At 42.7% G+C, this 25,764-nt stretch overlaps 1 protein-coding gene across 1 annotated transcript in view; it reads right to left on the bottom strand.

Moving 5' to 3' along the window:
* The window catches only part of HOMER2 (homer scaffold protein 2), a 56,625-nt gene that overhangs the window by 13,507 nt on the left and 17,354 nt on the right, over window positions 1-25,764 (bottom strand). Inside the window, exons 2-3 of the mRNA XM_062629576.1 lie at window positions 19,245-19,401; window positions 1,988-2,119 (exon numbers count right to left, since the gene is read on the bottom strand). Coding sequence (XP_062485560.1) covers window positions 1,988-2,119; window positions 19,245-19,401 — 289 coding nt within the window. The remainder of the gene's footprint in view (window positions 1-1,987; window positions 2,120-19,244; window positions 19,402-25,764) is intronic.

Genomic DNA, 25,764 nt, shown 5'->3' on the forward strand with positions numbered 1-25,764 from the left:
TGGTGCCAAGGGCCCTGTGCCCACATGGCATGTTTTACAGCTTGGCTCTAGTGTGGCCACGTGAACATTAGAGAGATGCTTTCTGATACCAGCATTAAATTTATTCTGAGCACATGTTAGGACATTTTTTGACAATATGGTAAAACCTCTCTGAATGGAGTGCAAGGACCTCCAAATGATTCTTATGCCTCATTATACCTCTCATCCTCTGAGCCAGCCTCAACACCACTGGCTCCATGTGGCACGTGGCGTAGGTTTAACCTCAGCCAGCACCCTGTGGTCACCTATACAGTTGCAGATATGTGACTTCAGTCACAAATTACTATCTAATGGTGCTAAATTCTTTCATCTGGTGTCCAGTGGTTGCGTTGTATCATGCTTATCCGTTACTCAAAACAAGCTGCTCCCCCAGGTCTGCCATAATCCTCCCATATTCTGATACTACATATTAGTTACTACCAACACCTCTTTGACAAAGAACATGAGCAGTCCCCTACACTTGCATAAACATCATAAAACATAACCAGCACCACACCTCATTTTTAAAAGAACAGTTTTGCATGTGATTTATTGGGTGGTCTGAGATTGTTGCCAAGGCACCTTTATGGACATCCCAAATCCAAAAATAATTTATCATGAAAAGCAAAATATGCTTTAAGAAATACTTGCAAAAATTACGATTCTCTGGAAATTGCAAAATCCCAACAAATTCTTATTTAGTAAAATAGTAAAATAAAATTAGTATAAATAAATTCCTATAAATAGCAAAATAAATTCCTATTGCAATTCAGTTGATTAAAAAGTCCTCCTTTTGCAATGGTCTGCCTTTGCTATTTTAGACACTACAAAAACATCTTGTTATCCTGATTCTCTTCTTATCAAAGCATACAAGAGGATGACAACATGAGAGTCTGCGTGCCAGGCCCAAGGACACAGTGTTTAGGTAACTGACAAAACCCAGTGCCAAGTAGCCATTCTTCAGGTGTCAACTATGTGTTAGATAAGTAGGGTTTTTTTACTACATGACCAAACATCTCAGCTACTTGTCACTCGGCAAGAGCACTAATCTAATGACAGAGGATGTATTTTAAACTGCTGGTTATTCATGACAAGAGGCACTCTAGACTTTACAAGTGTGCTGTTGTAGCCAGTCCCTGGGCCAGGGAAGTGTTGCATTAATACCAAGCCCATGGCCAGGTTTGCCCTTTGAGAGGCAGCTTTGCCAGCAAACCTGGAGTCAGACCTCCCTGGCTGCTCATCCTCCCGTCACTGCCACGACTCACTGCCACCTCCTCAGGTCTGTGATAAAGCAGCTCTGAGTCAGGGCTGCAAATCACATCACTGAGCTGAAATGCCAAAAATGCAGTATTATTTTAAGCCAGATCAGTTTACTGAGCCTCCTGAGAGCAGTTTTGCAGATACCACTGCAGTGGTATCTGCAAAACAAGGGCACCTGCAAGCCCTGGGGGCTGGTAACTCCTTTACCTCAGTTAGCTACCAGTGGGGGCACGTCATCAAAATGTACATTTCTGAGGCTGAGACAGCAACTCTTTCCCCCCAGACACATTAGGCAACCCTAATGCCAACAGTCCTGGCGTATCAGTGGCTCCCTTTGCTTCTGGTGCCACTTTCAGCTGAAATGAGCACATAAGCCAGGGAGATGCCAAAAAAATACTATAGAGTTCAGGTTATTTCTGTAAATATCTGAAAACACATCTGCTTTCAGCAATGCTGGGCAAGATACCGTCAAGATCATCTCCTAGTACCATTATCAGTGGTCAGATTTAATTTGTAGTTTTGGCTACAGAGTTTGTAATACTGCCTGCTCCTGCATATACAGACATTGGGTAAATATAGGAGGTAGGCAACTTGCATGGATGAAGAGGACTTGCAGAAGCATGCAGCTTGGAGGAGTGGGATAGATATATGCAGTTCTTCATTAATAAGAAACAAGACAGATTTGCCAAAATTCAGTGCATCCCATTACCTTTGTCAGCTGCTGCTCGGAAGGAAAGCCCAAACCAAACACAGTATTTGCTCTGCTGTCTGCCCACTGGCCGAACTTCTGCGACGTTTTAGTGAAGGTCATGTTAGGTGTGATTGTGCTGTTTATGATCACCTGTTTAAAAACACATCAAAAAGCATTAAAAAGTAGAAGCCACACTGGAAATGCATATCCTAGCAACAATATCATCCAAAGCACTTAGCAGTCTAAATTGGGAAATTGCTGTATTCAGAAGATTTTTTTTCCCAAAACAAACCAGTTTCAATCTTGTCTTATGTCATGCAGGAATTTTGATGTTTTGCCTTCTTTATCCAAAGCACTGTCACAGTCCTGCAGTTAAACACGCCTGCAGAAACGTTACTGAACTCAAAGCAACAGCAGGGACAGGAGCTATAAAATTACCCTGGCAGAAATGCAGATGCAAACCCCTCTTTTTCAGTGTTACAAAGGCACATGGCTTCTCCTGCCACCCCACCAGGCACCAGGGATAGCTCAAGGCCTCCAAGCAGGGCGTCCATCAGCAACACCTGCCCTCAGACTGGAAGACTGAAGTGATATTTCACCATTTCTCCGTTTGGCCTTGGGCCTCCCCAAGTAGGATGACAGAGACATGTCAGAAATTAAAACCAACAAAACCACAATTCTGTGATTCTATAAGAAGAAACTGATAGCTTAATAGTGAGTTTAACTCGGGAGCGTGGTGAAGCGCATCACCAACATTCAGCATAAATGTGGGCCTCACGACAAATATTCTGTCACTTTACACAAGTTAACTAAAATCTGCTTCACTACCAGCAACCTTGAAAGCAACAGTGGTTCTTGTAATTAAAGAAATAGCCAACAAGAGGAAAGCTGTTGGGATGAGGTCTCTAAGGAACTTAGAGAAGCAAGCATAAAATGTAATCTTGCAAAAAGGGCTGAGATATATGTCAGGCCATTATCAAAAATCTCAACTTTATTTTCAAGATACATCATTATGTGAGTCTAGAACTCCTTCCCCTCGAAATTAATTCATGTACAATGTTTTTTTCTCCTAACAGAATATGAGCTTTCTTTAGTAATGCGTACCACCACTTCCAATATGCAAATTATGCAGTAATTAAGCCAAATCTGTGGGACAGTTTAATTAACATGATCAGGAAGTATCCTGGCAACATCATTTACTACGTATTCCAAGCAGTTTTTTCCTAAGCTATCATTTACATTTAGCAAAAAGTGTGAATTAAATTTACCAGAGAAAGAGCTTTCCTTGCCACTGTCCCCCGCTAACTTCAGACCTTTGTGCTGATGTTTTTATTTGCTTTCTTAGACATTCCTCAGCTTCAGAGGTTCCTTCTTTTTGCATCATCACTTCCAAATAAACACACAATTTCCTGCCTGCCCTGCCATTTCCTACCACCGAAAGTCTCATCCAAAGGATCAAGGCAAAGGAGGGCCAGGTGGCTGGTACCACTGAAATTGTGTTTTGCATGGGAATAAACAGGGCAAGAACAAGGCAAAGGTGACTCTGGAACCAGCCGGCCAACACACACCATACAGAATCAGCTTTCAGGGTCAAAACATCTTTTTAATGGCCAGTTGACAGGTAAAGGTGTAAGCACAGCTGCCCAGATGTGCTGTCCTCTGGCTAAATCACACAACAGAAACGCAGCCAAAATAAAATCTAAGTTTGATTTCAGAGAGGTAGGGGTTTGACAGTGTAAATTAAGTCTGAAGATACAAGGATTGCATGATATAGAGAGTAACCAGAACAGGAGGAAAAGTTACCACCAACCCCAAAAAATCAGGATGCTCTCCAAAAACTTTAAGGAAAGTGCTATATGTATATTTCTTCTTTAAAAACCTTACCGCAGACAGATGAACTACTTACAAATGTTTGGTTTCTCAAGTTACAGAATTTATTTTAGAAGCTCTGAAATACCCAGAAATTTCAAGTGAAAAAGGTATCATTTCAGCCCTACTGTGCCTATCAAATTAGACATCTGTAGAGAAAAAACTAATAAAATGACTTGCTCTATTGAAAGGCAAAAGCTTCACTCACTGGAAGCAGACTCTGCAAAGAATAAACTTCCATACCTCCCACAATAATCATTCAGTAAATGCGAATACATGAAGAAAACACACCAAAGATATATTTTAGACCACAGTCCAATATTATCAAAGATGTGATAAAAGGAATAATGAAGCCTGCAAATTGTAAACCAAGGAACACCTCACTGAGTGATGAAATGCACGACAGTAGCTTAGCACCTTAGAAGTTAAAGTTTTCTATAGCCAGTGCAGAATCCAAGAGAAGGTTGTGGTGATCACACACCTTCAGGAAAGTGACAGTTCAGCTGTTAAATTTATAATAAGCTGCAATTAGTGAAACTGCCAGGAAGCTGGCTCTGCCTTTTCTTCCCTTAAATCTCCCTGTCAGTCAGGCACTTCAGAAACACTATGCTCCTACAGAGAAGTGATAACCTAAGTAAAAGCTTAGCAGATTAAATCAGAGCTCATGGAAGCAGTTCAGAGGAGATGGATTCTGTGAGTACATTGCACTTATCTACCCAGTCTTCCTCCCCATCATGACCTCATTGCCCCATCACGCTTGCAGGAAGATGTCATAACACTGAACTTTGAGAACATCAGTCTGTGCATTCATTTCCCATGGAAAGCTGCTCACTATTTCAGAACAGAGACACCGCACTGGCCAGGGAACAATCATGTTGGTTGTGTTTAGGAGAAAGAAAGGGCTTTATGATTTCAAAGAACAATGAAAACCAAGACTTGCAAGTCCTCCTGTCAGGCAACCCAGCCTATCCCCTTCCCAAAGCTGGCTTACTCTTGGCTATGTGAGACCAGAAGGAAAGCACTCCCCACCACTTCTTCATCTCCCAGGCATAAGGTCTCCAGGCAGGGCAGAAGACAGGGGAACAATCTGTGGCTATCACAACAGGATAAATCAACCAAACTATGAAAATTTTGGTTTTTTATATGAAAGGAGGAGCCAGAATTTTCAAGTTTCAAAAGAAAAAGGGTCTGAGAGGAAGGGTGCAGAAGGGAAAGGGCACTATTTGAAAGCTGCCATGGGTAAGATGAGCCTGCAGGCTCTTTTCCATCCCTGCAATCCAGTATTATAATTCTGTAAGAAAAGGACACTCATCAGTTCAAATGGGCTTTTATGAAATAGCTTTGCATTTGGACCTCATTCCTATAATACACACATGGTGCAATTCCAGCTGCATCAGAAATCGGAATAAACTTACAGATTTTCATCCAGGGTAATGGATTCAAAAGGCAAACTACTCTCTAATCAAATGTAGTCAATCCCTGAAGTGGTTAAAGAGTTCTCCCTAAAGACAAAGGCAAAGAGGAGATAACATCATAAGCACCTTATAGAATAACAAACTCATTCATAATACTCAGCTGTCTACATACGGTTTAAAAAAAATAAATATCTGCCTTTGCTCTCATCTACACGCAAGCAGATCAGATGGCAAACATTCCTGGAACATCCACATAAGCCAAACAAAACCTCGTACTAATTTCACTTCCTCTGGGAGAAAAACAACCTTGACAAATCTAAGTTTTTATTTGAAGATGGCACAGAAGAATGTTCGCAGTACAAGGTAGTGCTACATCAACCAGAAATTACTCCAGACGTTTAGAAACACAACGGGTATATTCATCAGATAAAAGTGAATGCAAATAAGCTGGCGTAGAGCAGAACGTTCACAGGCTGTAACACACCCACCCCGCTGCCTTCCCACGGAGAGAAACTGCCAAATAAATCAAGCAGGGAGAGGTCACAAGAAAACCTGAGTGCATAGAAGGAAAAAAAACGTATTGTCAGCCCATGCTCCTCCCAATACATGAGCAGTGCCCATATATACAGCTGCCATTCCTTTTGGGGGATGCTTCAGGTATTTCAAGGTTTTCCTTCTCACACTCCCCGTATCAAACGGTGCACTAAAGGGGAAAAGCCAATGTAGCTCCTAAAAAGACCTCTTCCCAAGTCACTGTTTCATTAACATAAGGTGAATGCGTGTGTTGGCTGGCAGGAGCACAGAGGGAGTGAAGCTGGAGCAGCACATGGGGTTCTGCCAGCTTGGCTCACAGCACACACCCTGGTCACATCGGCCCTGACTTGCCAGATTCACAACAGGGAAAAGCAGAGGTGAGAGCAAGCTCAGGTCCAAGGGAGGAGAGCAGTGATCACAGTGGGCTTTGGGCAGAGTCACTGGCATAGCCCTAGGGAGGAGAGCCAATGCCCTGGCAGGAATTGGCCAGGACACTTCCTCTGATGAGACACCGAAGGGGACCATGAGCCAATTCAGCCAGCTCTGTCACCAGCTTCTCTACCTGGGGAAAGACCAAAATAAGAGCCATGAAATAGCTCATGGATTATTAGCCATATATATTGGAACTGCATATATTGGAACTGCATTAAATTAAATCAGAAAAGGGACCCTTATTTGGGGACAAGAGTGCCACATTAGGAATTATTCTGGGATTTTCCCTTTAAATTCACATCACCTGTTATTCTGAAGTAACCTCACCTCACCTAACCTCAGGAAAGCCCCAAGGCCTGAGGCCATGGGATGTACTCATTAAGAAGTCACTACCTCCCCATCTCATTTTCACACCTCTGAGTATGTGCTTTCCAGTTTGCAGCCCTTGTAAAAACTAATTTCCCCAACCCACCAGGCTGCTAATCTTCAGTAAAGATGTATCCCAGTCTGAAAACAGAACTGAAGAGGGAAAGAAGCTGCTAATCCTCTGGCCGAAGCTATCACAGGCTCAGCAGGTTCTTCCAGCTCATCAAGTCGACATGAATCAGAAGGGTTTGTGACACTGGATGTGAAGATGAGGAGACAGGGATGGATTTGCAGAGAAATTCTCTCTCTATCCCAAATGTTCAGCAAGTCCCTTGTGGAATTAACCCACTTACATTTCTGTAATTTACACTATCCTTTGCACCTTCTATCATCCTTCCTACCTGCCCTGAGAGCTTCTAGACTTAGATGAAACATCTTTTCACCAGTATGCCACTGATCGTAAACTGATCATTTCAGTTCTAGTCCTAAAAAGCCGGCACACACACCACACACGCACACTGTTAATCAACACAGTGCTTTTAAAGGGGAAAAAAAGAGAGTCCCTTGCTGAAGCCACCTAACTGAGTAAAGCAGGAGCAGCACAAAGACATGCTCACAGCAGTGTAAGGACGCGGGGATGAAAGAAAGAACAGCCTTTGGGCAAAACATTGAACCTGTAATGCAGAAGGATTAATTATAGTTGTTTTACAAATCAGGGCCAGCAGATGTGATCAAATATTTCTCCCCACCCTTCCTGAAAAGCCTTTGTAGAAGGTCCTTACAAAATAATAAATGAAGCCTAGGAAAACTGAGAGTAGCAACAAGTCTTGCTCCAGCTTTGCTTTGTCTGCTGCACCTCACATGTATACGGTGCTTTACGTGGGACAGGCAGAGAGCATGCACTGGTTTAGACTGGGAGCACTGTAAACATATGTCAAGAAGAGTACTGGATTTCTCCGTTTTGCTATTCCTCCTGCTCCACTCCATCATTTGTGTGTGATGGGGGAACAAAGCACAGGGTGGGCAATAGCTGTGAGGACATCTATTACCAGCCTCTTGCGCTGGTTATCCATCATTTTTTCCCCACAGTACTAGTAACCCTAGCCAGCCAGTGATTTTCAAGAGTTTCTGTTCTACACAGTTTACCAGGACAGTAGCCATTTCACCCATCAAAAGACTCCAGAAGCATCCATAGCTACATCATGTATTTCTGCAGGAGGCGGGAGTGGAAGGGGAACTGCAGTGATTCATCCGCACTCTGCAAAGAGGAAGATGCCAGGATGCCTTGCAAGCCACAGAGGAGTTGCTGCAGTCCAAAGCATTTACTTCCCAACCTGAGCTCCCTTTACCGAAAGGAGACTCACCTTTTACAGAAAAAGTCTCTTGCATGCTGTTGCTGCTTGCTTTATGGGAAAAAGAGACATTTCTATAGTTGCACATAGATTTTATATCTTGCATTACCTTGTGCCCCCAGAACAGTTCAATGAATGATGAAGTTAATTTTTAACCCCAAAAGCCAACAAATCAAACAAATGTCATGCAGTTCTTGTCCTCTCTCATGAAGACAGATGTAAAAATAGCCTCCCCCGGCCCCCCAATAAGAGCAGTAATAACTGTTTTTCCTCTGGTAAAGTAATTCTGTTGTAAAGCCCTCGCTGAGAACCTGTCTAAATGCAACAGAAGTGGGTTCTTGATTATGTGAATTCTATTAAATAAATCTCCTGCTACACCTACTCCATTGCGCTCTTTTTCTTCCCAAGGTAATTAACATCTCTGCAGAGCTGGCTTCCCACCTCCCCCACCCAGTCTAAATCTCCAAAACCTCCTATTTTTGCTTTGACATCTGACTAGATTTTTTTTCCTCTTCGGCACAGCACACACATCCACCACCCACACGACTGAAAGCACCAGCAGCTGTTTCAAGAAGAAAATCTACAGCAAGGATTCTCGAACCCTTTATGCTGGAACAAACTGTTACCCAGGAATTTCATGCAACGGTTTACAAAGTACATAAACCAAGATGCTTGTGTGTTATTTTCACATGAAAAACAAGATTTATAGCTTAGCAGAGAGAGGGAGAATACAGTGGAGACTATTGTTTCCTAGTGACTAAAACTGGGACTAGGGACAAGGCTGCATTACCTGCAATTACATACAATCTAAAAACCCCATAGTTATATCACAGTTCATGCTTTGGAAGATTAAATAAAAGCATATAGTCTTTGTGTCGAGTATAACCACATCCCTATATGAACTATTTAAGCACTGATCATTTTCTGCATCCATCAAGCTGTATGACAACAGCTTCACTTAAGCCTGAAGGTACCTCTGCAGAGGTCAGAAATGGCATGGCCATCTGGAATCATTAAAGACTCCTCTACTCTTTAAGAACCTACACACCCCAGGGAGTGGTCAGCAGCAGGACAGTTTACCACTTCCTCTCTAAAATCTGGAAAAATTGTCCCTTGGCATGAGCAACGGCCAAGAAAGGCAGGCACATTATTCTTAGGAGATGACAGGATCTACTTGGTGTCTTCTAAAGCACATCAAAGTGGTCACTGTTCAATGGCAATCAAGGGCAACCAGGTCTAGCAGCAACACTTTGGAGCAATACACTAACATAACTGAAGATACAAGGTATCTGTGAGACAATATAAAATACCAGCCCTTCTGCATTCTCTAAAATGCCTCATCCCTTGTTTTGCTGTTAGAATATAAAGCTAGGTGGAGGTTAACTGGGGATCATGTAATCACCTTGTTCATTCCTCAAGGAAAATCAGCTTTGGACTTCAGCTAATATTTAATGGCTGAGTCATTTATACTGTTCTTCATTTCCCATCTTACTCCACAATCAAGAAAGAAGTGATATATGGTGGTTTGTGTTTTTTTTTTAAATTAGGAAAATATTGCCTTGAATTATGTTTGATGCTCAAACGTTAAGAATACACAATGCAGTGTAGTTTATTTATAAACTCCATCTGGCATGGCTTGATTAGCGTGTCTGATACATTAACTCTCTGAATAGGGATTTCCAAGTATTAGATACCTCTGGCACTACAGCAGGGGGAGAGAAAGGAACAAAAAACTTATACAGCTATTTCAGTGGACAAGCAATCCTTAGAGTTTCATAAAGCACAGCTTATAGGAATTATTCTTTATTACTTTCAGTTGCAGAAATTAAAAAAAGAGGGACTAAAAATCCCAGAATAGGAAACCAACAGCTAACCAGTGCTGCATTTATTGTAATTCCTAACGAAAGTCCCTAACACCCTAGGGAGGCTGTGGGAAGCTCACAGGGATGGAGCCTGTGCTCAGTTCACCTCGGGGCACAAGGTTCCTCAGCACATTTAAGATTTCTTTTGGAAGAAAAAGCACAATGCAAAACCCACAAGCAACGTGAGCGCTACTGAGCTCTCTGGAGTCTGGTGGGCAGGTATGGAAGCTTTTGCTACTTATAAATGTCTATTTTAGTCTCATCCCACAAGTTTTCCTTTTATCAGCTAATGAAACCAAAAGGATGAGGGAAAGCATCTGTAAACTCCACCATGTTGTGCCTGTGTTAATGACATTACTAAAAACTTTGAGTTTTTTCTTGATTTTCACATAACTGCAGTCATGGATTATTTTCACCAAAAATTTGCTCAAGGTTCTTCAAAAGCTTTGCTAAATTCAAGGACCGTGACCTAAACCAGGCATCCTTTGCTTGATATCAGGTTTCTCTAGAGTAACATCAGATGGCTTAATTAACCTCCCTGGCATGTTCAGATGACACATTCGTACTCAAGTCTGGTGACAGAAACAACTGTGTGAGGCAGTTACAAGCTGAAATACTTTCTTTTTCAGAGATTTTCCCATTAATTTTATGGAGAGGTTTTAAAAAGGGGAAATTTACGGAGACCAAAGTTTCCTTGCTTGCTGGTGAGCAGCGCACTAAGAAATCCTCTAGCAAGGAGCTTAGTTTTTCCTTTTTCCTTTTAAGAGTGACAATTTGTGTTTCTGGGAAAGTTTCTGCAATCTCCTGGATTCAATAGTGTGTGGTCTTTCCAGAGGCAGCAATACACACATGCGCTGTACATACAAGCGGAAAAACGAGCCAGATAGGATCAAAAAGTGGCAGATGTGCTTCTGTTCTGTCAAGGATACAGCTGTTGCCAGCATTTTGTTATCTTTTCTCCTAAGCTTACTAACCAGCTTCTGAAGGATTTACTTCCAGAAATAATCCAGACAATGAATAGAGGATTTTTCACATTTCAAAGTTAATAACTTGGAAAGAGATTCATACAGACACATTTCAGTGATACGAGTTCTACAGCTCTAGACCTTTTTCCTTCTTTTTAAACCAGAGCACCTCCTCAGCAGATGACCATCACTGCTGATTGATGCAATCTCAAGGGACCCACCAAATTTCCTGACATTTATTTTGCTCCATTTCTCACCTTCTGACAAGCTCTCCTTCACCTGAAGCCCCCGGTCAATGGTTTTAATTTTCCTTGCATTCCCAGCTCATCACCACCAGTATCAGCAATTCTGAAATTACCATCACAGTTAAGCCCTAACAGTATGATTTTATACCATCTGAACACTCCAGGACCTGTCCACACAAGCACACCCAATGTTCCCAGCTATACCTATCCAAACCAGTCTTGGCAACTGCTGAAAATTCTCCTGCAGACAACTGTAGGCAATGTACTGTCCTCCCAGCTATTAAATCCTGCACCTCCCCTCAGCCTGTATTTCTGAATACTTGATATCACCTTAAGCAAATAAAGGATGGTGCAAGAGGGTAGTCTCATCCTTGGCTGACAGCGCTGCTTTTCCTCTATGCTGTATATTTCTTCATCACCAAATTCCAAAGAAAGTGTTCTCAACTTATTGTAATGTCTAGAGAGAAACGAAACCTCAAGTAACTTTAGTCAAGCTGAGTACACCACAAGCATAGACAACACAAATATTTAAAGATCGTGAGGGAGTTACTTTCCTTAATTCCATTCACTCTTATTTCAAAGATGTCTTTGAGAAGAATGTGAAGTCCTGGGCTATGTAACAGAACGATCCAGTGCACACCTCACCGTGCTCACCCCACATAGATACTGATTCTTGTTTTAAAATGTGCATTGCATTTTCTGTTTGCATCTGTCCTGCTTAAACTTCCATTAACCCCAACATCCACATTTCTCACTGATACTCCACAGGCTGAATGTTTTCAGTCTCCACAGGCCCCTTTGGAGCGTAACACCTTGGGCACACCCCACACCTCTGAGGTGCCGACTCACCACCCCATGCAGACACCCTCCTGCCACTGCACCCGCACCCTGGTTGCAGGGCTGCTGCTGACCCAGTGCCTGTACCCCAGCCACACCAGAGAAACTACCTCTGCCTAGGAGGCACCAGCATCACCCGCTGATGGCAAGTCTCCCTTATAGTGAGAGTTCCCCTGAATCAATCAAAGTCATGCTAAAAAGTCTGGAAATTGCATCAGCCCAACTTGCAACGTCTTTAAATGAAATCAGGAAACAGTTATTAAAAACATTAGTTATTTTCTGCAAGTTGTTTCACTGAATGAGAGACTGTTTCCAGCTTAGGTTAGGCTGGTGTGCTATGACTCAGGGCAGGACAGATGTTCTGCTCTAAATCTGCTCATCATACAAAATGAAGAACTTCTCTACGAAAGGAGCAGCTGCCTCTCAGAGAGGAGCTCGATCCAGCTCCATTATTTACAGCAACAACAAGCCCAAAAGAGACTGCAAAAAGCAGCTAGAGACTCTTCAGGCATCTTTTACAAAGTACGTTGTTTAGCACAATTGATACTAGAACATGCCTCCAGCAGACAAGCATCGTTCTTCATCATGGGCTGGGAAATCCAAACTGGGAAAAGTCCACACTGCGGCTGCCTTACGAAGCAAACTCACTTGATGAGAGTGATTAAACAGCGTCAAATTATTTTAAAGGCTCTAGTATGGATTCACAGTATACACACACTGATGTTACTATAGCTACTCTGCCTCAACAGTAACGTACATATCTATTATGTGATGTTTATGTAAAGATCATAAACCCACAACTATAGTTTTTACTTAATAGCCATCTCACTAGCATAAAAGCAATGAGATGTTTATTGTAAGATATACACAAACTATGCAAACTGGAAGGCAGGCTTATACATTAAAATTATATTCTATACCATGTTTTTTTTTATTTTAGGGATGTTCCTTGTTTTATGTGGGGGGGCTAATTAGTTCCATTTGTTGGAATTACTCTTTCGTGGCTCCAGTATCATCTCCAGTGCTAATAATCATGTTGAAATCAGCTCAAATAGTTCATGAAATACTTAACATACTATGACAAACAGAAGATGAAGGCCACCAAATATGCTCATATTTCTGTATTACAGTAATCTGCCAGACCAGTACCGGAAATCTTTTCTTCTGGCATATGAAGGTTTCTTTTGTGGACAGCTATGGACAGGGATGTAGGAATACTGGATCAGTCAATCAGACCTCCATAAGTCAAAACCTGGCTACCTTTCCACCAGCCTAATGTGGCATCACCCTTAGGCTGGGACATGTCTTTAGGGCTCTTCAAACAGTAACAAGTATCACACACCGCCTGTGCTCTTGCTCGCTCCACACCCCTGTTTTATGGTTAGCACTCTTCCTGGGACAACCAGAAAAGATTTCCCATGCAGCCTGGAAGAAACGGCGTGAAGGGCAAAAGAAGAACATGGCAGAAAAAGTTTTTTGGGAAAAAGAAATCTACATCTCAGTCACCCAGCAGTGAAAAAAGCCTTGAGAAGCTGGAATAAAAAATATCTTCTGCTAATTTAATTAGGGTCTCTCCGGAAATCACAGTCCTGCAGTCAGCAAAATGGTCTTCAGGGCGAGAAGTGGGGCCTCTGGGCATTTCAGAAGACAGAAGGCTCAGACCCTAGCAGCACCACACTCCTCTGGGATGCACACAGCGCCCCTGACAAGCGATGGCCATAAATAAAACTAGGGCAGGTAAAACTGGAAATAAAAGAATCTCCGTCCCTTTGACAAGACACACACGTGCTCACCCACACCTTTCAATATCATAGCACTGAATTCACGATTTTTCTATCGCATCGAAAGAAAAGGCAACACACCACTTTGTAAGGTGACTTCTCCTGTACTTTTACATCCCTTTATCTTTGGCTACCCAAGGCTGTAACGCATCCTCTGATCATTTCACTACAAATTTATTAAACCTGAAAATTTCAGTAGCTAAAAACTTTGGTATTTAAAAAATATAGAACACAGTACATCACTCCACCTAATGCACTGAGGTCAGGCAAACACACACTGATACTCTGAATGCCAAGAGGAAAGGTGATGTGATCATTTCTGCTACACATTATCGCAAATGAGATCCATGAGGTCTTAGAGGCACACACCAACGCAGGCCCCTGCTGAGGTATGCATTGACAGAAGACTTTTTTAATTCAGGGCCAAAAATTCTGTAATATCTAAATTACTTGATACGTTTTCATGAGAAAGGGTTGCTATTGGTTTAATGGCCGAATTTACGTCAAAGAACATAAAGAATTATCCAGATGAAGGAATTTCATTGGTGCCACCGTACCCTGCAATTTTTTGCTGTGAAAGGAAAGCTTCTTAAGTCTAAGAGTCACCTTTTGGCAAAATACTCTAGGATTATTTTTAACAACTATGTCTTAAAATAATTCCATCTCCACAGGCAAAGAAAATGATTTGTTTTGAGTCTGAACACAGCTCTGAAAGAACTCTAAATTTCCTCTCCATGTGCTGAGGACTCCTGCCTCCAGTCATGAGAACAAAGAAAGCGTGGTCACAAAGAGGTGGGCAGCTATTAAATTAGGTAGCAATTAGGACCGGTACAAGAACTCAGAAAGCCAGAAATACATCAAACACTAGCAGATTTACACACCACCCTTTCTTAGCTCCCTAAATATCTGCTACCACATGCTGCTGGGGCTCTGTCCCTGCCAGCTTCACTCTGCCCTGGAAATCGCACTGTACTCCTGCTGAAACAGTCACTGACAGATTCCATTATAAGAGCATATATGCCACTTAATCAAACAGCTTCATCACACTTTCTAATGTACTGTATTCACTTTGGGGAACACTATGTGAATACTGATTGGCAAAATTTGGACCATATTCTTATTCTTACTAATTGCAATTTATTTCAGAAATAGACCCACTGATTTTGCTTTCCCAGCACAGCAATTTTTCTGGTTCTCTCTTCAACACTTTCACACAGTTATGCCCAACTTCGCTGCTGATCTTCAGTATTCAAGGTAATTGCTGGGTAATAAACTTTTAAATGATCTATCTGCTGGGAGTGAGTGTCAGCTGACAGGTATTTTTTAACTCTGAAACACAAAGTCTTTGTTTCTGTACCAGGTACTTACCAAAATCACTCTTGCAATCTATTCATCATTTAAACCCTGATTCTAATTTTTTCTAGTCATCTGTGTAAGCATCTCACAGAGACAACTTAGCACTGGCATCTGGCTCTTGCTGTGTCACTTTGCTGCCGCCATCTCTAAATGTCTCACTATACACTTTATTGCTGGCTATTAATTTTTAAGATAGCTTTATGTTCGTTATTAACACCTTATTTCTCAAAAGATAAAAACGGTGCTGTTGCAGACACGGGTTCTGTAGAAACATAACATCTGAACATACGAGAACAAGGACAGAAGCTTGTTTCTGAAGGATTATATTTCCTTCTCAAATTTTATACACAAACAAGTTTCTCCTTCTTTCCCCATTGTCTATGTTGTTTGGATAACACATATTTCCAATTGATAAAAAATAAACAAATCCCACCAACTAGAGCACTACCATTACTCCAGAGGGTAAGTAAGTAATTGTCATGCTTTCAAACTTTCTTTTCACCTCTGAAAGGCAGAATAATGTAGGTCACTTTTAATGAGGAGCGTTGTGTGTGGCTTTCCCCCACCCAGTACACAGCAACCAGGCACTTACAAGTTCATGTTCTCCCTGCACCATCACTGTATTTTATCATTTTTCAACAGGGTTGACTTTTGCCCACAATGCTGGGGACTTTCACATGGTGAAGTCTCTTGGCTGCCTCATTAACTCTGAATCAGTGTGTGCCCTTGCATTTCACTATATAATTTCCTCCAGCATTCATTATGCTGCAGTTTAAACAGCCTCTGGCTAGAAACTTCTTGAAACATCATGATGAAATTACTTTCTTGACAATATACAAGTCAATTACAATGTAATTAAAAGATACACTAATCCATTCCCTTCTTTGGTAATGGTACGTTGGTTAAGATCATCCAGTGCATACTTGGATGGTATCTATGAAACTTTTTGTTATAAACTGTAAACTACTGTCCAGAGCCCCTGTTTTCTCTCAAAGATGCGAGAATTGTGATACCTGTTCTCTTCTAGCAATCACAAGGAATTAAAGGGGTACAAGCTGCTTTGGATCTAGGGTCTCCACTCCTCAGTGCTCTGACTCCCCAGGAATTTCAATGGGGTTTTTTGTCATTGGGCTGGGAGGATTTGGAAGAAACCTGGCACCTGGAAGGCGTACGCTCTCACCTGCTGCCCTCCATCACATCGGACTCCTGGTTTTCAGCACGAGCCTCTTGCATATTCCTCTGCAAGGGAACAGTTACACTCCCTTGTCTTCACTCTGCTGCCCACTTTTACCCTCTTCCCTTTCTGTCCCATTTTCCTCTTTGTTGCAATGTCTGTCTACACGACCTCCACACATACCAGCCAGGCCCTTCTGTCCTTCCCCATCACTTGGCAGATGCATAAAGGCCTGAAGGCAGCAAAACGAAGCAAGTCCCCTGCCCCTTTGCCAGCCGTCCTCACAAAATGAGTTCCCAATATTCACACCTTTAAATATATGGGCTCAGTGGTTCCCTTATTCCCTCACTTCAGCCCACTCCTAAATCCTCCAGCTCTCCTCTGCCCTGCAGCACTCCTCACGCTCCTGTGCCCTGGGGCTCTGGGGAAGAGGGACAAGAACCTGCCAGGAGGAAGGGGACAAGGCTACACCTGCTGGAAGAGAGTATGGGGCTGAAGGACAGGGGACTGTGGGGGGTGCAGACCTTCAGGGATGGCAGCAGCAGCCTAAGGAAGCCACTCCTGTGAGAAACACAGCCCATCAGGTTGGTGGTGCCTCGGGAGGAAATGAAGTACCCATCAGGTTGACATTACACAGCCAGCCCCAGGCTCTGCACGGCAGCAGCACTAATGGGTATCAGCGGCCCCATGCTTCTCCTCATACTTGCAGTTCAACACGCAGCCCACAGAGATACGTTGACTGCTAGAAGTAAATAAAGCTCATGACAACTGGGTAGCAGTGTTTAAGTGAAGGGTCCTGTATTCTTGATCACTTTAAAATATTTTTATTGTTATGACATAGTATCAACTTCTGTTGGTAAAAAAAATACCCAAAATGAATCCAACATCTTCCTACAAGCTGGATTTCAGTGAGATGCTGCTGCAAGCCAATGTGCATCATATGTGTTTGTCTAAACTAAAGTATTAGAACAGCCTCTCTGCAGTTCAGACAAGGATGGAGAGTTGTAAGAGATACACATCCTTTGTCACCACCTTCCTTCTAGGGCTGGCCCCCTTAATTTACTTGAGCTTCAGCTTTTTTATCTTTAAAAAAGAGATAACTTCTGCCTGCAGGGACGCTGTGACGCTAATCCATCTGGTCTTTGCCAACACATGCAAAACTTTATTCTAATGAGTGAGATATAGAGAAAACAGGACACCACCAACTGATACTGTCTATATTCTTCCTCACAGTCCTATCCAGTTTCATTTTCGGCTGGAAAACTAGGTCAAAACACTAAACAGCAGTTGTTTGAGGGAGAAAGGCAACTTTTAACTTATTTTGGTATAAATGCCCTTCTTTTTCCAAATCAGCATTCTTAAAAGGGACAGGCAGGGTAACGGGGGACTCTCCACAGGTGAGAGTGAAGGCTGCATTTCTTTTCAACCTGTTCCTTAATCAGCAAAGGTTCAATACAAGAGGAATAATTCATGTGGCCAGCAAGTGATTCTTGCTTGGGAAGCCCTGAGGGAGAATTTTAATCATGGAAAGCTCACCTTCTTCTAAGACATGCTAAAGTAGGCGCTTGGTTCCCTCTAAATGTCTTTTGGGCAGATTACAAAGCAAAGCTTGGATGCCCATCTTGTTCTCAGCACGCCCTTTGCAGTTCTGGCAGAGCCTCTGGCTGAGGGCACACACTACCCCCGCAGCTTCCCCCTGCCACACACAGTAATTACTTTCTCTTCATTAATTGGTCTTAATGCATGCATGCACATCCACAAATCAAGCAACCCGCTGCTGCGAGTACAGCACTTCTGGCTTGGAAGTCATGCGGGCTGGGCTTTGCCCAATACCACCAGCACCAGCTTCACCCAAGCAGGAGCAGGAGCATCCATGGGGTGTAAGCAAATTTCTGGGGGGCATCAGCTCTGCCCAAGAAGTTGCTGGGGTTGTGTGTGCTGATGGAAGGCAGCTGGGGCAGTCAGCTCGTGCTTCCAGAAATGAACACACCAGCACAAACAACGTGCTGATGGAGGCATATTAATGCTGTACCCATGTCAATGAAACATTACCATCAATTTCAGCAGGCAGTATGGCTGATTTATAAGCCAATATATAACAAAATATAGCACAGGAGATGTTTGGAAAAACAAGTATTCGATACACGCATGATAAATAGAAAATCTTTAGTAAGGGATGATTTCTGCAATCTCTCTCCCAGGACAGTGATATTTTAACATCTTCATCCAAACAGAACACACATAAACAGGCCGTAAACTTGTCTCATTACCCTGTGGTTTGTGCTTTGGCAGAAATGACAGATGATTTTTGTACATGAGCAAAATGTTTTAACTTATACCTTTGACTGTGGTCTGCTAGGACAAAGCAGTCACCTCACTAGTTACTTCAGATGGACTAATCAGAGGGCTAAAATGTGGTATGTAGTAAAAACTGCTGTCTGAGCAACCGATTCGATCCGACTGATCAGGATTCTTACAGGAAACACTTCAGTGAACTATCTGGTAATGAAAAATGAAGAAAGAAAAAACAGTGGTGGTGGGGAAATTGTCCTGCCTAATGTGTCACCTAAGCCTGATGAACTCCAGTGCAAAAGCTGAAGAAAATTCAGTACTACCCTGTAAACAGTTCAACCAGGCAAAAGTGAGTATGCATCTGGCATTTACATTAAAAGCTCCAGCCTGCACATATCAGTTTCCTCATTCCATTTAAAAAGAACATTTTTTTTTCACCAAAAATGGCCTCAGCCTTATCTACCTAATACAGTGATGGTTTTACACACTATGTTACAGACTCAGTTTGGACACTTAAAGCTCTTGGCTCATTAAGATCATGAAGTCAACCTAGTCAGAGATAAAACAAACGAAGTTTGGCAAAATCACTTTAAAGGTGCCCTGTGTTTTTCCAGTATTCACTGCAAATGCCCATTGTGGATTATTGTCCTGAAACCAGGACAGTTATATTTAAAAAAATCAGTATTTATGAACTTAAGAGCTTAATGTAGCCCACCCATGTCCATCTTCAGCCAGGGCTGACAGTCACAATCCTCTCTGCACAGTAAACACATGGGGGTACCATCAGCCTCCTACCTTGGTTCCATCCACACTGATAATCCGATAGCTGTTTCTCGTGCTGTCATAGAAGTAGGAAACAGTTACAGCCTGCTTGCTTGCAGGAACCCAGTTCTTCTTCGTGCTGGGGTCAATTTGGAAGACATGGGCTCTGGTGGTGAAGATGGGCTGTTCTCTGGAATAGGGAGGGACAGGAGAAACGGATGCATGAGTCTGCGGAAGATGAAATGTCTCAGAAGCCCAGCCTTGACCAGGCACGCTGAAAGCACAAGACAGAGAGAACCTGGCAATCCCCCAAGTTGAAAAGGCAGAGCAGTGACACTGCTGAGCCATGATCCAGCCATGGGCAGCTCTCCTTGGCATCACTAAGTGACACTCAGTGCCCTAAAGTTACTGCTGTAGCCCAGGAGGCAGTTGTCTGTTTTCTCCCCATGTTATACTAACTTGGTACCCACCTTTTCCTCCAAATATTTATTTCCAGGAAAGGACACTCACATGCATTCTTTCTTTCCCCATTCACATATTGTGCCAAAAGCAATAACAAGTCCCCCTTGGCTGGATTTCCTCTCGCGATGCATTCCTGTGAACCACTACCTACAGCCAGGGCTCCTCTGTGGTTGCACCAAGGACTCCAGCAACCCACAGGCACAGTATAATTACTGAAATATTAATCTCTATCCTTAGTATCCCACTGTTCTGTGGATGCACATGAAAATTTCATCAGAGGCAAAAGCAGTCAATCATCCTGGTGAGTGAGGGGGGAATGAAATACAAGCAAAACCCTGTGTTGATATATATTGCCTTTCAGTTCAACTCAGTGGATGATACACTGCCCCTGACACTCCGTTCCTGAACACCAATCCTCCTTGAATGCTTTTTCTCATCAAGAAAATTGTGCTTACAGCGGAGGGGTTTTGTTTTACCTTCAATGTGTGACAATGCAAATCACACATCACAGCAGAGAAGATGCAGGACCAAAAGAACAAAACATGATACACATAAAGTCTTCTGGGTTGAAGATCAGAATTAAGACTTACTTAAAGGCCATAAAACTAAATTCACTTCCAACTGTATCTTTAATCCAAATTTAGAAGTAGAAATGAACTGCAAATCAAGCTCTACTGTGCTTTTATGTACATTTTTATCCTTTTAGTTCTGGAAAGCTACAGTATATAATGGCCTACATTAAGTGTACCGCTCAATATATTCTTACCACATGCGAAATACCGTATCATGAATAGTTACTCCTGACAGAATTATAACAGGATTCAAACCCTACTGTACTACAACAGAGTTACCACCCAAAAATGTTTACCACATGGAAACTGAAAAGGCTGCCAGGCTGAATTTTGCACAAAGCAAATGAAAGGAGGCAGGTGAAAGGCCAGAGAGACCTCATGCTCTCATATGCTATTCTTTCCTACTCATATGAATAATAATCTTCTATTATTCTCAGTCCCATAGTTTTGGAACTATGTTTTTATTAAGATTTCTTCAGCTCCCTGTGTACCCACCTGTGCTTCTGCAGAACAGAACAACTCCAGGTACTGCACGTGCAAACTGGATCAACCACCAGTGGGAGTAAATTTATGAATATCAAACAGATGAAGTGATTTAAGAGTACAATTAGCTCAGGAAAGGCGGAGTGAACTTTCAAAGCCCGGCAAGTCCTCAGGAGGGAGAAAATGAAGCAAGGGTTTCCTCCTTGCAAGACATATGCAAAGTTGTAGTTTTTTCCAGGGGCTGCCATGCAATTTCTGGATGGACAGCAGTGCCAAACCCTGTACAATACTGCAATGAAATAAACTGAAACCGCAATGAGACTGTCACATTACAGCTGTGAAACAGCAGCAGTTGCTTCTGCTCTTCCTTACCAGTAACTCACTGGACCCGACTCTCGTTTCACATGCTAAAATCGATGCTGTCCTCAGCTGGGAGGAAAGAAGGAGCAGGTCTCCATAACGTTTAAGGAACATTTCCATCACCCATTACACAGGATTAGCAGTGTAACACCCACGAAGGTCACAGAGTTTGTTTGCAATAAGGAATGCAGGGAAGGGCACTTTCCCCCAAGCCACTTACTCTTCTACTCTAAAAATATGTACTTCCCTGAGTGAAGAAAAATCTCAAATTATTTTGCCTTTTACTTAACTCTGTATTTTTAGCAGATTCGATACTAATAGTTTCTGCTAATGGCAATACGACCTATATATCACAGTCTAAACTTTCAGCAGATTCCTCCATACAAACCTATTCCACAAACAACTTTACCAATAACCAGAAAACACTGCTGAAACTACACCTGGTCTCTCTGCAGCAGGAGCTGTAAGCGTATAAAGTAAATCTGGACATAAGAATAGAATGAAGTGAAAAACTATCCCCAGTTTTTCAGGAGTTTTGTAGCAGTGACTGTTGCCAACAGGAGCCATATACATGCATCCTAGTGGATAAATTACTGGATAATGAAGCTCAGGGCTTGAGATAGCCATCTATCTATTCATGTGGGCTTTTATTGAAAAGTAAAGGCAAAACCTAACTATGTTTCTAATTCTCATGATTATTAAACCAAAAAATGAGTGCATTTTCTCTTCCTGGGTGCAAACAGCAGCCCCATCACTCACTGTGATAGTGCGCTAGTTGATAAATGATTAAGAAAAAGGAAATGTGATGTGTAAACTTAGGCATTTTAACTCATTCAAGATAAATGAGCTGTTGACCTTCCATTAAGACTAAATTTGGAAGGGCCAGTTGGTTGCTCTCCATGTATGCCTTTGACCTTTCTGCCATATGTGGCTACAAAGCAGCAAAGCCCCAAGACTGATTTTTGAGCCCCTGGAGCAGAATCACCCCCAGGACACAACCTCCTGGAAGGATTTCACAGTTTGGCTCGCAATAACTAAGAAAAGAAGCTGCATTTCTGCAGCTGTGCCTGCTCTGCAGCCAAATCCACTTGCAGGTCTGCACTCAGCTGTTACCCCAAAGAGCCCAAACCCATCAGCAAGGCCCATGAGTGGCACTTTCCAGCACTGGGAGCTGGTGCCACCACGCTTTCCCTCACATCACAGAAGGACAGCAAAGCCAGCAGCACTGACAAACTCCAGCAGTGCAGCTTTTCACATGGGGGTGGTGGAATAGCCTCCTTCATTGCACCCCAAACTACTTTCACCGGTGAAGCACACACAGAGGCAACTCTGTAATTGTGGCACTCAATTTTCAAATGAAACACTGAATTAGACACTTTAAAGCATTTAACACAACCTCACAGAACTCCAAATTGAGATGGATTGCTCTGCGTTACTTGCAGCTTCTGACATTCAAGAAATCACTTTACTGATAGAATATTAACTTTGTTTTCCAGGCTTTCTTTCCTTTCCTTTCCTTTTCATTTTATCATTTCATTTTATGCTTAAAAACACAGCAATGCTAACTTGAAATCCCCACAGCACATCCTGTGTGGTTTGAGCCCCTGTAAGCCGCTCGTTACGGGAGACTGCCAGTTTGCCTGGGGAGGCAGGGAGCGGTGGCTCTGCCAGCCAGGCTACAGACTCATAAATCACAAGACAAAGAGAATTTATGAATGTTTAAAATCTCATTAATTTTAACCAAAGTTGTTAATGATTGATTAAATACTCTTATTAAAAAAAAATGCATTTAAAAATCATTTTGACAGTTAACATCCACTGTTTGGAGTAAAGCTGCTTGAAAGGCAGCAAATGGAGACCTAAATTATAGCTAATAAATCTGCATTATTAAACAAAGAACAAGACAGAAAATGCACTTTTATAAGCTTTTTAAATTATTGACTATCTAGAGATAACCAACTGCATCCGCAGCTGTGTGAGATACAGTATCACTTTCTGGTTAATATACAACCATGCCAAATGTTACAAGCATATGACTAGCTGCAAGCCATGTGTTTTATATTACTCTTCCTAATCAGAGGGAATGAGCTCTCACTTAGGAAAAGTTCAAATTATTTAATTCAAAGTTCCTTGTTTACCATTTGAATCATGAGCACAACCAGTGATTTAAATCACTTCAGCTGTCAAGAGCCTTTGCTGACTGGCAGCCAGCATCGTACAGGCTGTGGGGTATCGGTGGCTGATGGAGTCGTGGCCAGCCAGCATTCAGGAGAGCCCCAGGCCCAGCCATGTGTGGGGCTGTGCAGAGCTGGCTCCAAACAAGGCACTGATGATGCGAACACCTGTATTGGAGCAATCTTTTCTGATAGTAAATACAACACAGGGACTCATTGGGTGCCTGCGGGATCAGCACCCAGGTACTTTTAAATGTGCAAAGTGTCCAGTGCGCATCTGGTAGATGCACTGACCAAGCTGTAAATAGAACAAAGCAGCTCCTTTACTTGCTATAGGATCTGGAACATCAAACGTATTTGTGACAGGAGCTCTGGTACCTCGCCAGAGGCAAAGCCACTATTTGTACATTTTGCTAAAACTTTCATTAGCAGATCACATAAAATAATTTCTGGGACAAGGATTCCTAGTTTTCAGGACAGGATTATTTGTACTCTCCCCACACCAACGCTAGACAGCTTTGCATTAACTGCCTAATTTACCAATGTGAATAAACATATCTTTTAAAAGAACACGTCCTCATACAGCTGCCATTTGGTGGAGGAGGCACTTGCCTGCAGAAAGTGCATCACTCTGAGTTTGGAATGCCGCACTTCCTGCTACAGGCCAGCATCATGCACACGCTGAAGTTTATACTACCTGACAGTGTCAGCAGATCTGCAGTGATTTGCTGTAACAACTATTAGATAATGACGCTCTTTCAAGAAAGCAAAAGAGTAAGCACAAACACAAAATCCCACATTGTGACACCCTCCCATCACTGGTCACAACACAAAACATTTTATTTGCTAAACACACCACGAAAACTTTGGTGTCAGTACTTATCTGGATTGATCATTGCTACTACTGCCTGACAATGCAATGAAAAGAACTAATCCTTTACGTATAGCTTCACATATAACATGTTTTGGAGTGCCATTTGTGTGCATTTATGATAATGAAAAAATAATCAATGTTGCTAACCGGAGAAGCGCTGTTCCCACCATGGCATTTCTACTGTCCCCGACAGCCACCCTCACCTCCAGTGTGAAAGCAGGACGGTAATGACACCAGCTCCCAAAGCCACCAAGCATTACCTGTGCCTCTGACTTCTCAAAAACGCATGCACAGCTCCAAGGGCTAAGAGCACATAAGCAAGGCAAACTTGCACCTTCAGTCCCAAAGAACACTGTGTAAGTATATCTGGTCCCTTGAAAGCAGCAAGGTCTCCAATCATTCCTCCAAGACCCCAGAAGTCATCAAACGTCCCCCTCTTCAGACAGAAGCAGAGCTGGCACCAGGGGTCCCCATGCCCTTGGGATGCTGCTGCCCTGCCAGGCTCCTGTCTTGCCTGCCTAGATTTTACTGCGTGATGGCCCCCAAGTTCATGGATGGAGATTTTTCTCCTATTTGAAATACTCATCTTAATGACAGTCCAGGCAAGTAATGATGCCTAAAAATTACCTATGAAAATACTGTTTTGTCTACCCATAACACTACTCACTTGTTCATACACACACCTCAAGCTTTTGAAAAATCCCTCTCCCCAAAACACCAAAATTCAAGAAAAGGATTTACTCTGATGAAGGATGTAATTGCTGTGGGGAGAAGTTACAGTTCATGGTGTCACACATGGTAATGAGCACGCCGGCTGCGGTTTGTACATGAAATTAATCTTTGCTCAAAGCAAAAGGGAGAATCTGCTGTCTTCCAGCCTGTTGCATACTGAACGCTTGCACCATCTTGGATCAAACCTTTTCAGGAAGTGAAAAACCACGTGAATTAGCTTCTTGATGACGACTGAGGATGAGTCGCAGGACCCCTCCTTGCCTCGCCATAAGCACTCCAGTCAAGACAAGTCACGCATGCCACAGACAAAGCAAACTCACTGTCTCAGGCCAGCTCCCTGAGATACTGTAACCTTCATGCCCATCCCTGCCTGGGTCATGGCTGGAGTCAGGAACCAGGCTGGCCCCAGTCAGCAAGGGCAATACGCATTGATGGGGAGAGGGGAATGCTAAACCTGCACAGTTTACAGATGTGGCAGCAGCAAACAGCCATTACAAAAGCCAGCAGCTTGCTCCCTTCCCAAACTGGGGTATGCTAATCAATCCAGGCCATTCAGATCTCATCAGCTATGACAGGCAGGCTGTGGTGCCTTGTGCCAGTGTACACAACCAGCAGAAGTGAAGAGCCTGTTTCAACTTGCAAGGGTGCGAAACTCACAGCATGAAGCAAGCAGGTGGGTAATGGCTCCATTTTACACCTGAGGAAACAGCCATCGGGAGCGAGATGGCATCCACGGATAACAGAGCCAGTAGCGAGCCTGGAAATAAAATTAAATCGCCTCATTTCCTCTCTGCAGCTTTGCTATCACCATCATTGCAGGGCTGTTTTATACCAGAGCTTCTACCTAGCAAAGGTTTTGACTACATGAATTTAAAAGGTTAAATCAACAGCTGAAT

The sequence above is a fragment of the Pezoporus occidentalis genome, unplaced genomic scaffold, assembly GCF_034315485.1.
Source record: "Pezoporus occidentalis ecotype Australia unplaced genomic scaffold, CSIRO_AGI_Poc_V1 ctg11, whole genome shotgun sequence".
Lineage (NCBI taxonomy): Eukaryota > Metazoa > Chordata > Aves > Psittaciformes > Psittacidae > Pezoporus > Pezoporus occidentalis.